Source organism: Exophiala spinifera (genome assembly GCF_000836115.1).
Source record: "Exophiala spinifera strain CBS 89968 unplaced genomic scaffold supercont1.2, whole genome shotgun sequence".
NCBI classification, from domain to species: Eukaryota; Fungi; Ascomycota; class Eurotiomycetes; order Chaetothyriales; family Herpotrichiellaceae; genus Exophiala; species Exophiala spinifera.
The window spans coordinates 2564454-2579491 of NW_015622514.1; the positions used below are offsets into that span (position 1 = coordinate 2564454).

The 15038-nt window shown below is 52.4% G+C and overlaps 8 protein-coding genes across 8 annotated transcripts in view; 3 read left to right on the forward strand and 5 right to left on the reverse strand.

The window, feature by feature from the left end:
- Positions 1 to 612, forward strand: part of PV08_03237 (uncharacterized protein) — a gene marked incomplete at both ends in the record, with an annotated part of 2196 nt that extends 1584 nt beyond the window's left edge. Inside the window, one exon of the mRNA XM_016377594.1 lies at positions 206 to 612. Within this exon, the coding sequence (XP_016239164.1) occupies positions 206 to 612 (407 nt within the window). The remainder of the gene's footprint in view (positions 1 to 205) is intronic.
- A 385-nt stretch (positions 613 to 997) lies between these two features.
- On the reverse strand, positions 998 to 1783 carry PV08_03238 (uncharacterized protein; the record flags this gene model as incomplete). Its single annotated transcript, XM_016377595.1, has 1 exon — positions 998 to 1783. One exon carries the CDS (start codon positions 1781 to 1783, stop codon positions 998 to 1000), a length of 786 nt encoding a protein of 261 aa, XP_016239165.1.
- An 853-nt stretch (positions 1784 to 2636) lies between these two features.
- PV08_03239 (uncharacterized protein) lies at positions 2637 to 5102 on the reverse strand (the record flags this gene model as incomplete). Its single annotated transcript, XM_016377596.1, has 1 exon — positions 2637 to 5102. One exon carries the CDS (start codon positions 5100 to 5102, stop codon positions 2637 to 2639), a length of 2466 nt encoding a protein of 821 aa, XP_016239166.1.
- A 421-nt stretch (positions 5103 to 5523) lies between these two features.
- On the reverse strand, positions 5524 to 7600 carry PV08_03240 (uncharacterized protein; the record flags this gene model as incomplete). Its single annotated transcript, XM_016377597.1, has 7 exons — positions 5524 to 5820; positions 5938 to 6100; positions 6154 to 6440; positions 6492 to 6612; positions 6690 to 6944; positions 6993 to 7281; positions 7333 to 7600. The coding sequence occupies 7 exons, from the start codon at positions 7598 to 7600 to the stop codon at positions 5524 to 5526; spliced, it is 1680 nt and encodes a 559-aa protein (XP_016239167.1).
- Positions 7601 to 8109: 509 nt separating this feature from the next.
- On the forward strand, positions 8110 to 9268 carry PV08_03241 (uncharacterized protein; the record flags this gene model as incomplete). The annotated part of the gene is made up of 2 exons (XM_016377598.1): positions 8110 to 9094; positions 9144 to 9268. 2 exons carry the CDS (start codon positions 8110 to 8112, stop codon positions 9266 to 9268), a joined length of 1110 nt encoding a protein of 369 aa, XP_016239168.1.
- Positions 9269 to 9409: 141 nt separating this feature from the next.
- On the reverse strand, positions 9410 to 11363 carry PV08_03242 (uncharacterized protein; the record flags this gene model as incomplete). The annotated part of the gene is made up of 5 exons (XM_016377599.1): positions 9410 to 9942; positions 9988 to 10229; positions 10276 to 10695; positions 10742 to 11131; positions 11230 to 11363. The coding sequence occupies 5 exons, from the start codon at positions 11361 to 11363 to the stop codon at positions 9410 to 9412; spliced, it is 1719 nt and encodes a 572-aa protein (XP_016239169.1).
- Positions 11364 to 12022: 659 nt separating this feature from the next.
- On the reverse strand, positions 12023 to 13081 carry PV08_03243 (uncharacterized protein; the record flags this gene model as incomplete). Its single annotated transcript, XM_016377600.1, has 2 exons — positions 12023 to 12529; positions 12581 to 13081. 2 exons carry the CDS (start codon positions 13079 to 13081, stop codon positions 12023 to 12025), a joined length of 1008 nt encoding a protein of 335 aa, XP_016239170.1.
- Positions 13082 to 13681: 600 nt separating this feature from the next.
- On the forward strand, positions 13682 to 14941 carry PV08_03244 (uncharacterized protein; the record flags this gene model as incomplete). Its single annotated transcript, XM_016377601.1, has 2 exons — positions 13682 to 13741; positions 13817 to 14941. The coding sequence occupies 2 exons, from the start codon at positions 13682 to 13684 to the stop codon at positions 14939 to 14941; spliced, it is 1185 nt and encodes a 394-aa protein (XP_016239171.1).
- Between the last annotated feature and the right edge of the window lie 97 nt (positions 14942 to 15038).

Consider the following 15038-nt stretch of genomic DNA (forward strand, 5'->3'; position numbering starts at 1 on the left):
CCTCTTCCCTCTTCCCTCTTCCCTCTTCCCTCTTCCCTCTTCCCTCTTCCCTCTTCCCTCTCCCCTCTTCCCTCTTCCCTCTTCCCTCTTGCGGCGCCTCCTCTCCTTTCCTTTCTTTTCTTTCTCTCTGCTTGTTTGAAAAGATGACTTGTTGTCCCGGGAAATCCAAATTGAACCCTGTCTCACCTACCTGCCTACCTAACAGACCACCTTTACTCCGTGTCGATCTGGAGTTCACTCGAACTGTACATCAGTATTGTGTGCGCCTGCATGCCTGCGACCCGTCTGTTCCTCCAGAAATGCTGGCCGTCGCGGTTCGGCACGTCGAAGGAACACGCACGCTCGTATCTGCGCCAGTCGAGCGCGTCCCACGACGGTGGACGCAGTCATCATCAGCAAGCTTCACCTCCTCCTCCGACTCGGCCGCCGTTCCAGCCAATACTCAGTGTCCACCCCACCGACCGCATGTACATGTCGAAACCCGACGTCAACGTCAACCAATTCGAACCTGGACGACACGGCGACATGGAGCTCACGGATTCCGACGGCTGGATGGCGGCTTCGAGGGGCGGCAGAGCATACATGTCGACCAACCACGCTGGGAGGTACTGAGTTAACTAGTTGACTACAGCTAATTAATTACCTAGGTACCGCCCTACCCAGGTACCTCAGGGAGACCTTTAGAGTCGTGCGCTCAAAGTCCGCTGTCTGTCTTATCCAGGGGGTACTCATGTACATACCCCAGTATCATTCGCCGGGCAGAGAGTGAATGATACAATAATATTACTGACAAAATGATGTGTGCCAAATTTTTTCGCAATCCTTCTTTCTCTAACAAAATCGATGGGAACTCTTCTATCCATAGCGTCGTACCCCATCTGTCCTCCCTCATTGCCTGACTGCATCTACTCTTTGCTCCCCTCTTGAATCAACTGCCCCTAAGGGGGTATGCAGTTTGGGCACACACACCTCTAATCTCTAATCCCACTAACTAGTACTAGTGATTATCGGCACCCAACTCATGGGCACGTTCTGAATTGGCCTCTTGCACCACCTTCACATCCGCATCCACGTCCACGTACACGTCCACCGCCTCAATCTTGCCCTTTCTGGAAAGGTCAGCGAAAGGACGATACGCCTCCTCATCGATGTCCGCCAAGTTCGAATGCGCGAGTTTGCCCTGCTTCAGGCCGTACAACTCGCAAAACATCATGATCATGGGCTTCCACCTGTCCGCGTCCACGCGGTTACAGAGTCCCTCGCCCTGCATCCTCAGGTTCTCGTGGACGGTGACGCGCAGGATCCTGACTTCGAACGCGAGGATGAGCGCCTCCTCGGCCGCCGCGGCGGAACCGTCGCCGAACATGGTGTGTGTGGCGACGAGCTCGGCTTCCATGGTGACGGGGCATTCTTTGATTCCCGGACACGCGACGTGGCGCGACGGCTGCGGCGTCAGGCGGGCGACGGCAAACTTGTCCTTGACGAAGCGGTAGCCCCGGGTTCGCTTGCCGGCGGGGACCGGGTCGGTGCCGGTGGTTCTCGCGAGCGCGTTGACGGCGGCCGCCATGTCGTCGGACGCCAGGTTGAGGACGCACTGTCTCGTGCGCGCGATGTTCTGCGTCGTCCGCGACGACGCGTCCAGGCCGATCATGGCGCCGTGCCCGAGCCAGAAGGCCGACGACATGGGCGCGATGTTGGCGCTGCCGTCGTCGTTGGCGCTCGAGATGAGGACCACAGGGGTGCCCCAGTACAGAATAGCCGGGGAGATCTCTTGATGTTCCATGGGTTCGGTTTCAAAGAACCCCTCTTTATAAAAACGCTCTGTTTTCCGGTGTCTTGTGCTTCTGTTGCTTTCTTTTGCTTTGCGGCGCTCTATAAGATTGTGGCCTGTTCGCCGGTGGTGGCAGTCCTGACGATGGCTGATGAATGCCAGACTCTCAAAGTCGCCGTCCGAGCACGAGCTATTTGTACTTTCACGAGTCTCGAGCTCGATACGGCAGCGAACGGGGGACAGAGGTCCTCGTGCACAGTATACTCGATCGCGTGTGTCCACTTTGAAGAAAAGCATCTCCATGGACATTGGGACTCTTGCCTGATCTCTGTGACTGGGCGAAGCGACGATTCACGCTTGCTCCATGACCCATACTATACCTCCCTGGCTTGTCTCATTGGCCAATTCGAGAGCACAATATAGCCCAGAGGTAGGCCTTCAAGCTCGTTGTTATCTCCGATTCCTGCCTCATGGAGCGCCTATGGCCGCCTGGTTCTTGCGACGCCTTGCCATTGATTCGTAAGTGTTGGTTGTTGTTGATGAGGAATTGACCAATTGAAGAGCCACGCTTGTTGGCTGGCGAGGCTGATAATTATGGGGCCTGCAGAGTCCGGCGTCTCCTTGGTAAGGGGGTGTCTCTTGACGAACGTACCACTGGTAGAGCGCAACACTGCAACAGTACTGGCATCGTCTCGACGCTCTCTGTCTTCCGGACCAGTCTTCGACTGGTTTCAAGGCCCCCAAACAACCATAGCATTCGCAAAAGTGAGCAATGTGGCTTGCCAGTTTATTGCAGTCGCATATTCCGCAAAAGGGAAATCGAAGATACCGTCTGTATGTATACACTACAACTCTAAATGGCTCTTCATGCCTGGTCCGACTCTCCAGTCATATAGCCAGGCTTCTCAAGCTCCGAGGATCCTGCTTCACCCACCACTTGCACATGATGAAGTTCTTCGTCGATGGCCTTCTTACGTTCCTCCCACTCGGGCACCTTGGCCAACTTCTCTCGCAGCTCCTTGATCTCTTTGTCCATGCTAGACTTTTCAGCTTCGGTGCCAATCTTGACCAGTTCCCAGTCATACCATTCGTCGCCCAAGCCAAGGATGATGTTGGACGTATGATATTTTCTCAGACTGGCACGCGTCGAGAGTGTGATTACCGTGATACCTCGATCCTTGCACCGCTCATAAAGTAGTCCCTCAACATCCGAAGAGACTGCGCTCGTCCCTTCATCCAGGAACGCATATCTTGGTTCGTGATACAAAAGTCGAGCAAATGCCATGCGCTGCTTCTCTCCACCTGAAAGTACATCTTTCCATTCTTTCCGGGTATCCCAACCTCCTTCACGTGCAAGCAGGTGGCCGAGTTTGACGTCCTCAAGGATCTTCTCTAGTTGGCTGTCACGACGTTCATTCTCACGCATATCGATCTCGGTATGAGGATAGATCACTTGATCACGTAGTGTGCCCACACTGAGGTATGGTCGTTGAGGGAGGAACATAATTCCGTCTTGGCCACTATTACGCGGTCGCGAGACAAGCCCCCTGAAGACTGGCCAGAGACCAGCAACGATGCGCGCGATGGCGGACTTACCAACGCCATTGCTGCCAGAGATCAGAAGATGCTCGCCACTGTGCACCACGAATGAAAGAGACTCAATGAGCTCTTCTCCGCCATAGGGATAAAGCGATGGAGCAACTACAGGCACGTCTTCAAGACGGACGCCATCGAAGCCAGCATGAAGTGTCCCCTGAACATCAGCGAGAGAGAATAGCTCGGCTCTGCTGGAATAACGCCGGTGGCCTTGACCATAGGCGTTCGCATGGACTCGATGAAGGGTGGAAATGAGCTGATACACTCGCGATGTATAGCCAGCAAGCTCCGAAAGATCTTTGATGCTGTACATCATTCTTCCGCCAGCATCGGCAAGGGAAAGCATGAGTCTCTTATTTGTGATGAAGTCCTTCATGTGAGACCTCTCTCGTGAGGATTCCGATACTTCACTGCCAGAGGGGTCGGACGTGTCAAGTAAAGAAGTCAGTCCGGCCCAGGCGGGCAAGTAAACGGGGATGGAGGTGACGACATATCCAAAGGCTGACCAAGAGTACTTCAGGACGAAGTCCTCAAGCATGTTATACCGGACTTTGACATTGTAGATACCTTCCATCCAACTGCGCAACTCTCTGAAGGATTTATTCAGATAGATCTTCTCCACGTCTGCACCACCATAAAATGCGATTTCTTCGGCGTTGGCTATCAGGCGAGCATGGAGACCGCGGAAGTCGCCCTCTTTCTTTCCTTCGACGGCTTTTAATTTCCCGAATGGAGGGGACAGTCTTCGCAAGAGCGTAGCGGTCGCGAAATAATTGGCCAAAAGTCCAGTTAGAGCCAAGGGACCCAGCGATCGATAGAGTTGATAGTTAAAAACAAAGATGTCAACCAAGGGTTTTCCCAGAGACGAGTATAACGATGCTGCTGATGTACAAAACAAGGTCAAGTCTTGCGTTATGAACTGGTCGGCCCCTTGTCCGACACCTCCATCCAGGTTGGTCAGCTTATAGTAGGTGAGGTTGGAGTTCAGGTACAAGTCGTGGATGTATCGTGTAAGTCGGGTTCGGAAAGCAATCGATATCTTCGACTGGAGGAATTTGATCATCGAATTCGTATATGAGGCGAGAGTCCCAACCGACAACCACCGCAGAATTCCCAGCATGAAGGATTTGCCTTGTCCTGCGACCAAATCTCGGACAATGGCTCCGTCTAGTCTGGCAACGACCAAAGACAGATATGTTCGTAAGATCAAGAAAACCCCATGGCTCAACAGCAGCGCCGTCTCTTTACTGCGAAACCGCGGAATCATAATGTTCAACAAACTCAAGAACTGGTGGAGAAAGGCCAGGTTGAGGCCTGGCTTGGTCTGTGGTGGCGGGCCATGACCGTATGCTGGAGTGGACGCACCGCTCGCAAGCCTTGTGATCCGAGGAGGCGTTAGGAACAAACGTCTATGCGCGTCGAAGGTTGTGGGACGAGTCGGGTGGATGATGACTTTCGAGGTAGTATTGCCTTTGGGGACGTATATGATGCGCTCGCCGCCCTTTCCTCTCAGTCCACTGTTTTTTCTAACCAGCCTTTGTCCTCGAGCCCTCTCTCTGGTCCTCTCCTGCCACCATCTGTAGCCACCATAACTGCTCGAGAGAATGGAAATGAGAAGCGCTGCTGTTGCGGCTAGTCTAGCGGATTTGGGTGTTCGTTTGATCTGAGTTCGGAAGAGAGAGAGGTAGTGGTTGTAGAGGACCATCAAAGGGTCTTCTTTCGAGTGAACTGGCATGCTGCAGGGGTGATTGTGATTGCAATTGTGTTGATCAGACCTGCGCTTTGCTGTCACCTGGTGCAGGAACACATCGTCGTCGCAGGGCCACGAGCGGGAGACGCGCTGGGTTGTCTGGCAGTATGATCAGAGGTGGGTTGAGTCGTGTTGAGTCGTCGGGTGCGAGAATGTTTTTGAAACCAGCAATTCTACATACCCCAGAGGTAGTAAGACAGTTGCCTCGTGCACGCAGCATTGACGCAATGACATGACGGTGTCGAACGAGGCCGGAGAAACAAGAGACTTGAGCATGTGGCTAAAGAAAGACGCGCGCCGAGGTAAAATCGCATGGCACGTGATGATATTGGTTCGAGGCCTCACTCGGCCCCGGAAGAGCCTGTACTATGGCCCCCTTCGAACCCACACAAGTACAGTGCTCGTGCTATACAAGAACAGCATCTTTCTCACTGGCATCCAAACCCATTCCGCCCTTGCTGGTTCTCAAATCCACTGCCGCCGCCACCACCTCCGACTCGATGACCGCATCCTCGGCTTCAGACCCGACCTCACGGAACATCTGCCCCATATTCGAGCAGATTGGTGGATTCAACTTATTTAGGGCCCAGTAGGTTCCAAAACTCAGCGCCAATCCCATGGGATATGCAAAGTAGTACATTCTCGTCGCCGGCAGTGTGACAGAGACACCAAAGACGCCCAAGAAACCGTAGAAGTTAGGGACCTGTGAACTTCGTCAGAAAAGGCCATTACCAGCGTAGATAGACAAGGGCATAAAGGTTAAATATCCGTTGTCGAAATGAGACGGAAAAGAATACAGGTGAGAGGGTCGCAAACTTACAATTCCCACGAGGTAAGCCACGTACGCTCTATAGTTCCACCCTCGGCTGTAGTAGTAGAGACCACTGTGCGCCGGAGTGAACATGTCGGAGATCTTCAGGTATCCGCGCGAGACGATAAAGTAATGGCAAAGCATGACGCCAGTGATGGATGACAAGAAGATCCTGCGACGTTGTGTTAGTGAGCTCCCCAGGAAGACGTTCCTGGCAGTACTTACTGGTACGAGGCCAACCATGCAACAAAGCTCGACGCTGAGCCGAGGATGTACCAGGGGCACATCGCATATGATATGATGGCTGCGATGTAGAAGCCTCGTCGGATGGTGATGAACCGCGGCCACAGGGCGGCAAGGTCGTTACCGGCTGGGATCGAGTTCTCGAAGATAGACGAGATGATTGAGGCGTAGAGAAAACCGAGGGCAAGGAAGAAAATACCTGCTCGGGTCGCGGAGTTGTAGTGCTTCTCTAACAGAGCGTCCATGAAATCGATGGGGTTCCAAATCAACTGGGAAGATCAATTAGCGGGCATATATGACGGTGTACGACAAAGCGTTACCTCGCCGAAAGTGATGACCGAGCTGGACACGATCAAGTTCCCAATGATACCGACCAGAAAGGTAGACAGAGGGAACCCAATTAATTGGGGCCAGAACGCATCCTTGGGCTTCTTAGCATATCTAGGTAGTTACCACTTAGCAAACTGGTTTGGACCGTGGAAGATTTGACGCTCCCGGAAACAATGGGTTGCGCTCACCTCAAGAAGTCGGATGCATTCGTTGCATATGTTGCCCCATTGGCACAATAGATGAAGACGTATCGAGCAACGGTCCATGACTTGGTGGACCCGTGGATGGTCGAGCCCTGTCGAGCTACAGGGCCAATACCTCCTGCCTCGGCAAGCGCCCACCCGAGAAGACAAATTGAGCAGATGAAGAATATGCCAAGCTTGGTGTACATGTATGGTCTCAAGTTTGGAATCTTGATATGAAGAAGGCTAGTCGTCAAGATCCTGCGGGCTGTGTGAGAAATCGTCCTAGTCACAAGCCTATGAACTTACCAGAAGAGGAAAAAGCCTATCATGCCACCTGAATTCAAGGCCGAAGCGCCATCGGGGAAAACATCCGGAATCCTGGCAATGGACGGGAACAGGGAATGTAGCATCACGTAGGCGCATTGACCCCCTTGAACAGCGTTTACACCAGTCCAAACGAGCGTCATAACCACCCGATTCACGACCGGCCAGTAGGCGCCCCAGACGCCAAACGACGCTCTTGCGATGGTTGGATAAGGGATATGGTATGCAGCACCAGCTCTTCCGTTGAATACAAAGACGGTTGCAATCATGACTATAGCCGTTGGTCAGCAATAGGCCATTCGATGAAGCATGGCTACCTTACTCTGTCCACCCAGCTGACATGCGAGTGCTTCCCAGACGCTCAATCCAGCTGCCAGTGCCGCAGAGACACCATAGAATGAGGCTGGAGTGGCATTCGCCGAGAGCCAAAACCAAAAGTACGATTTCCAGCCAAATGTTCGGTCGGCAATGGGGACGGGTCGCAGATCATTGTTGTCAAGCCATTGATGGCGATTCTCTGCTTCGGCATTGCGGTACTCCTTCGTTTCGATTCGCTTCACGAGGCGACTGAAAAATGACACCGAGCCCATGGTGTAGGTGTGGTTCTGGAAGCAGCGCGATCGATATACTTCCTGGTTCTGAGAAGCATCATGAGACACAGGTGGTGATACACTGCCTTATACGGAGTACAGTCTTGAACTATTCTGTCCATAATCACTGTGGCCGACGATGACAATTTTTCGACTGGCCGAGACAAACGTTTATCTTCGTGGTGGAGCTGTGATCATGTCGGTTCTCCGTCGGTTGTCCGTCCATTTGCCCCAATCGGGGCTCTGAGTGGAGACATTTTCTCGACACCATATCTCGAAATCATCCCCGGATGATAACAGTATCAACGGACACGCGGCGTCGTCGAATAGCACCGTCGGGCCTCCGCCCGACGGTGTCCTGGTAAAAGCCAATTTGCGAATTCTGCAGGTCGTGCCAAGTGATCGAGACAGGACAATTTCATATGCTCTTGACTTTCCGGATTATATTAGTCTTGCAAAATTTGAAGGGAGGTATTTCAACACCAACTGAACTCCGAGAACTATCAGAGATGTCATCTACTGTGGTGCAAGAGACCAAGCAGGCTGGGATTGAGGGATGGACGACCCTGCAGCTCACCAGCGCATATGGTCCAGTCTTTCGTTCCGTCAGAACAACACCGCCTCGCGATGCTACGCGAGAAGAGATCCCCGTGATCGATGTCAGTGGGATATTCAGCAAGGACGTTGAAGATCGGAAAGCCGTGGCAGCACAAATACGACAGGCTGCCACCAGCATCGGGTTCTTCTACATGAAGAACCATGGAATCCCACAAAACACCATCGCATCGGCCCTGAAGGCTTCTAAGACCTTCTTTCATCAACCACAAGAGATCAAGGAACGCGTGAGCGTGTCGGGCTCTAAATGGCACAATGGCTGGAATGGTCCGAAATCTCACCGAGCCAATGCTGTCGAAAGTGTCGACTATCGAGAAAGTTTCGGCATGCGGTATGACCCTAATTACGATCCTGCTGTCGAGGACATTGAATCTATCCCACAAAACATCAAGGACGGTTTCCGCGCAGAGGAGTATTGTTGGAATGAGACCTCGAATGTCCCCGGCTTCAAGGAAGATGTGATTGAATACTGGCGAGCCTGCCTTTCGACGGCTCGGCGACTGGTGAGGACGTTTGCCCTTGCCCTGGACTTGCCCGAAAACCATTTTGACACCATGACCTCGCACCCTGATGCTGCGATTGCACTCAACTATTACCCTCCGATTCCAGAAAGTGCTCTGGGGGACAAGGAGGAGGCTGTCAGCATCGGTTCACATACGGATCTTCAGCTCTTCACCATGCTCTGGCAGGACCAGAATGGTGGCCTTCAAGTTTTGAATCGAGACGGACAGTGGTTGAATGCAACTCCGATAGAAGACACCTTTGTTGTCAACATTGGAGATTACCTGATGCGCATCACGAATGACCGCTTTGTGTCCACCGTCCATCGGGCAAAGAATTTCAACACTAACGAACGCTTTTCGATGCCATTTTTCTTTGGTATGTCCAGATCAGCCGGGGCGAAGCCGATGCTAATTGTATATCCTAGGTTTTAACTTCAATGAGACGTGCGGAGTGCTTCCAAGTTGTGTTGATGAAGACCATCCAGCGAAATATGAGCCTATATCCTGCCAGGAATGGGTTCACTTGCGGTTCAAGGCAACCAATATATAGTGGCACCAGCTGCAGTAGGGAGAAGCCATGGGCTATCAATGTTCGAGGCTGCAGTGCATCCTTCCGGTGTGGCATAGCACTAGGCGCGGGTGTCGGAATGGAAAAAGATCAATGCTTGTCAGTTGAAATTTTGGACCAGAGTCATGGCTCATGCACCAGTGAGTCCTCTGTAGGAAAAGCCATATCATCAAGAGAGAAATCCAGATTGCCCAAGTTCCCAGTCGTGAGCATCTGCCATGTGTATCCGTCCTCGGTGGCAGGAAGTTGCGCTGCCATGAATGCTTTCTTTGCCTCAATATCGTCCGAAAGAGATACTCCTGCTTCAGCTGCTGCCCTTCGCAATTCGCCGATTATGGCACCAAATCTGTAGGCAATGTGTTCGTCATTGGGCGCTATGTCCGTGAGGTATTGTTGGGTGGCAGCGATCAAATGGTGGCCGACGGCAAACTTGCACAAGTTGAGAGCCGCATATATGACAATGAAGAAGAAAAAGTCGGGCATTTCTAAAGCAACCGAAAAGTCCAAATTGAGGAACCGTTCGAGAATCTTGCTGGCCATCTGAATGATAGCTTCTTGAACAGCTGTTGAGTCGGAGTTGGCTTTTAAAGCCGCTCGATATAGCAGGAGGTAGCAGAAGTCGTAACTGAAATCTGGCATGGAGTTTGTGAGAGGGACTGCTATCATTAGTGAATGCTTGATGCTGGAAATGAGAAACTCACAACTTCCGAGGACATGTTTCCAGGATGCATGCCAATCCTCGAGCTCTCTGTAGACAGGGACCACGAGGGTTTCAGTGACCATGGGAAGGTCGTTAAGCATCTTCTCAGTCCTGCTGTAGAGCAATACTTCAGCAAATAAGGCTGCATCGGCCATAGTTGATGTCTGAAAATCCAATATCTGCGAGCAATAGTCTACGAAACGCTGAGAGACCACGCTCGGTCGAGCATTACCTACAGAGAACCTATATCCGTCAGTGCGTACATCTTTTATATTCCAGGCAGACTTACTGGACATTTGTCAGACACAAAGCATTCCAGATGCGAAGGTTTCGCAACCGTGCATCGTCATCGTCTTCTGAAGCCGGGTTTACCAGGTTAAAGGATAAGACGGCGTGATTGACGCTCGTCCCGCTCAACATCCAGCTATCCATAGGCATGGCGGTTTGGATTGTCGGGCTGAACATACTGAGCAGCAGTAACGCCTGGATCGACTCCCGGCTCAGAACAGGAGTTTTCAGAATCGTGCTTGCGGTCAAGCGCCTGACTAACATGTCTGTTCTTTGAATCGTATCTTTGCTCACGTTGGGCACATGTGGTGATGCCAACAGGCACGCCGCGCTGAAAAGAAGGGGGTGACTCTCTTCCAGGTCATCCGGAAGGTCGTTCTCGGAATAGACAGCTATCCACTTCCCAAGGCGTTGGACAAAACTACGACGGTCAGCAAATTCTGCATGACACCGCGGAAATTGCTTACACTGTGATCAGATAGTGGGCGAGGGAGGCACCGAGAATTCCTGTTGATACCACGTTTCCTATTGCGAGGACTTCATCTCCGAATTCGCGTTTGGGTCCGAAGAGACGTTGTTGGAGATTCTTTAGCAAAGGTACAGGTCTTGTCACTCCGGTTTGGTGCGATGAACTGGGGCGGACAGGAGTCGCTGTCCAGCGTACACCAGAGTTTTCGGAATGAGCCGAAGCTCTTCGTCTCTCATCAATCTTCGGCGGTGCACTCAGAGTTGTCAATAGCTTTGTGAGGGTTTCAAGGCCCTCCTCGATACGCACGAGGCGGGCTTCAACGCCAAAAGGCAGGGCCGACTCTGATGACTCTGCTTCCTGCTCCAGCGCTGGTAAATCGCATCTGAGACTACCTCACGAGTTAGAAGAAGAGGTTTGAGAGGATAGGAAGTGCCGAACCGTAGTGCGGCGCATCTTCTGCAGGTATCCCTGGAAGCGATCTCGCACCTGGTCTTCAGTTTTCGACATGTAGTGCAGGCGCTAAATGGGCGATTCAGACGCCTTCTCTTGGGCTGTCCTTGCTTGTGGCGGTCGTCATGAGGCGGCGGCTCTTTCGGGGACGGCTCTTGACTCTGCTCCATGACCTCCATAAATGAACGGACAGACGTACAAAAGCATGAAAGCGTGAAGGGTGAAGGTAGTCCAACTAGATTTGATTGCTATGGGTTGACTACGACAGTGACTGATGCCGCCATTAGGGAGCCGGAATCAAGCGTTTAACGGGGAGCTCCGGGTATCAATAGACCCCGCCAGTTACTGTTTTAGGCGCAAACATCACTCGGCGGGCAGTTTGTAGGCTGCGGTTTCGAAGCGGTGTTAGGCTGGCCTCCCCTAAAGTGAGCGAACCAGTAGCCCGTGCTTGCCCTTGGTCTCAGCCGCCGGATCTCCGGACTACGGGGAAGGGAGATATCGATGTTGCTCTTGGCTATACCCATATACTGTACCTGGGTAGGTACCTAATTGTCTCTTCATGTGCAAAATTCTACGTATAGCTCTTAACTACCTAGGTACCTAGGCAGAGTTCACGTATTTAGGTGCACCCTTCAGTACAACAGTCAAGGTCCATTGGCATATTAAGGTGTGCCGATGCTCTGATGCCCTGCGCTTTCTAGAGTCTAGGTACGTGTACAGAGTGCTATGGTCTGTCATTGACACTCCCATGCATAATCCCTTCTATAGACCAACAATCATCCACAAACGAGTCCGTGAAGCAACCCACCTCTCATGCAAGGCCAGCTTGTCATAAGTGGCCATTCAGCTTGTCTTTTTGTTCAGGGATGGGTGTTAATAACGTTCCTGTCTCGACGGCGCTCTCCAGATTGCGCAACACCAGCAATTCCATCTCCTTTTGTGTTTCCCAAGTCATCGTGCCAATGTGAGGGACGATGAACGCTCGGTCATTCGTCAAGAGCCCTTGCTCGATCTTGGGCTCGTCTTCAAACACATCGAGGCCGACTGATGAGACCTTCCCACTGTCCAGTGCCGCAACCAGATCCTTCTCGTTGATCAGCGCGCCTCGTGCGGTGTTGACAATCACAACACCGTCTTTCATCTTTGCGAATTCTTTGGCCGATATGATGTGGCGTGTGTTCGCATTGAGAGAGAGGTTCAAACTAAGAACATCCGACCGGGCGAGCAGTTCGTCGAAGCTGAGGTACGTTGCGTCGCCTTCGAGTTCCGCGGGCAGTCTAGATCGATTGTGGTAGGCGATTGTCATGCCAAACGCTCGTGCTCGGTCTGCCATCGCCTGCGATCCAAGTCAGCCAGCGTTAGATTCAAGGACAAGGGTACCGCTTACTCTGCCAATGCCGCCCATTCCTAGGATGCCCAACAGCTTGCCCCTGGGATCATGACCGAGCTGTGCATTACCTTTCCACCTTCCTTCCTTGATGGCCTTTAATGGCGTCCAGACCTGTCTCAGCGCCCCCAGGAGCAGGAAAATACCAACATCGGCCGTCGCATTGTCTACAGCCAGGGGTGTGCTTGATACCTTGATCCCTCTTTTGGTACAGGCGTCCACCTCGATATTGTCATAACCAGCACCATTGTGGCATATAAACTTCAGGGAGGAGGGTAAGAGTGAAACCAGCTCTTCGTTGAATGGGCCGGTTTCCGAGGTCGACGTGTTTGAGCGGTACAGAGCAACGACGTCGTTATACTCCCCAGCCTTGCATTTTGAAAGGAACTGTTCTCGTGTGCCTTTCCGGAACTCCTTCAAGTTGTATTTAGAACCGTAGGCTTTCCATTCCGTGTTCGCGTGCGTCAGGTCTCCGATCAGTAAGACGGTAGGTTTCGACATATTGGGAGAGACTGGTGGAAGATGAGCCACCTTTTCGACCACACTATACAACCAGAGGAAGACTAGATGCTTAATGCGAATTTGAGGGTCTATGGACTACAAATATCAATTCCACTGCAGACCATTCGCAACATACAACGACATTTGATGTTCGTCCAGTCCTCGCTATCGGCATTTGAACCGATGTTTGTTCCCCCGCACCGCCCTGCAATGCCGCCCGATGGCGATGAGAAACCCCCACCAAGCGGGCCATGGCAGTGTGGCCAGTGCCTCATCGCACTGATTTCACCCCGCGGGCAAACAAAGGCCTTGTGGTCCTTTGGGCGTCTTCGATTCACCGGTCGCCGAATCCTTTTCATTAGCCGACGAGCCTCTGCTTGCGACGGCGAGCACCCCGGAATTTGCATCATGGTTTTATGCTCTAATCAATGGGGTAACCGGTAGTCAAGCTCGATATATGCCAATTGCCGTCTGGGCCGGTGCTCTGTCACCCAAGCTAACTGCAGCCTCTGTTTGACGTTGTTGGACGAAGTCTGTGAGACGAGTATCTATGTTAGGCAGGCTTCGAAAACAACAGGCAGCGCACCAGAAAAACGAACCATGTCTGGAGAGGCTACAATACAAGCCCTGGTACTACATGGCGCAAAAGATCTGAGGTTGGTAAGTATGCATCGTGTCTGATACCAAAAAAAAGAGAGAGATGGTTGCCAGGGCGGGAAGCTCACTTCTTTCCAGGAATCTAGACCTCTAACTTCTCCTCGAACGGGAGAAGTACAAATCGCCGTGAAGGCCACGGGTCTTTGCGGCTCAGACCTGCACTACTACAATCATGGCCGCAATGGTAACTTTGTCATTCAGGCGCCTCTAGTGCTGGGCCACGAGGCTTCAGGCGTGGTCACTGCAGTGTCCGAGGCTGCCAATGCAATCGCAGGCTCTACCATTCTGAAAGTGGGCGACAGGGTGGCAATGGAAGTTGGATTCCCATGCCGCGCATGTTCGCTGTGTACGACAGGGCGTTACAACTTATGTCCGAAGCTTTCGTTCAGATCATCAGCCAAAACATTTCCTCACGCCGACGGGACGCTTCAGACTATTATATCCCAGCCCGCTGACATGTGCCACAAGCTACCGGACAACGTCACTTTCGAGCAGGGTGCACTGGTGGAGCCATTGGCTGTCTCCTTACACGCTCTCAATCGAAGTCAAGTCGCAGGTTCTGGCTCTGGTGTCCCGTTGACTGGCTCAAGCGCTCTCGTTCTCGGCGCGGGCGCCGTGGGCATGCTCACTGCGGCGGTCCTTGCAGCTGCAGGTGTTACAGATATTGTTATTGCCGACATCGATGCTCCGAGGCTGAAAATTGCTGCGGCGCTTGGGGGCGGCAGATTTCATCTCAAGACGTTCCTCCTACCCAAGAAACCAGCTGCGCCGACGATTGAGGAGACACTAGCAGGTGCTCAAGAGCTCGCTGCCGAAGTGTCAAAATCTGTTGGCTTAGAGACGGGGTTCGATCGGGTTTTCGAGTGCACAGGTGTACCATCATGTGTACAGTTGGGAATATATGCTGCCACTGCTGGCGGAAAGCTGATTCTTGTTGGTATGGGGAATCCAACTCAGACACTGCCTTTGGGAGCGGCAGCCTTGAGGGAAGTCGACATAATTGGCGTTTTTAGATACGCCAATTGCTACCCAGCTGCCATTGCTTTGTTCGCGAGTGGAAAGTTGGATGGTGTGGCAGAGGATCTGGTCACCCACCGAGTGAGTCTGGCAGACGGAGAAAAGGCATTCAGGCTGGCAGCAAATCAGGCCAGAGAAGGGGAGGACGAAGGTAGAGTCCCCGTTAAGGTGGTCATTACTTCATAGTATCGGAGCAGTTGTGAATCTTATGAGCCCCTTGACAGACGTCCCTTGAGTCAGCGAACCAGATCCGGCCATCGTCTCAGGCGCCCATTAGTAGCTT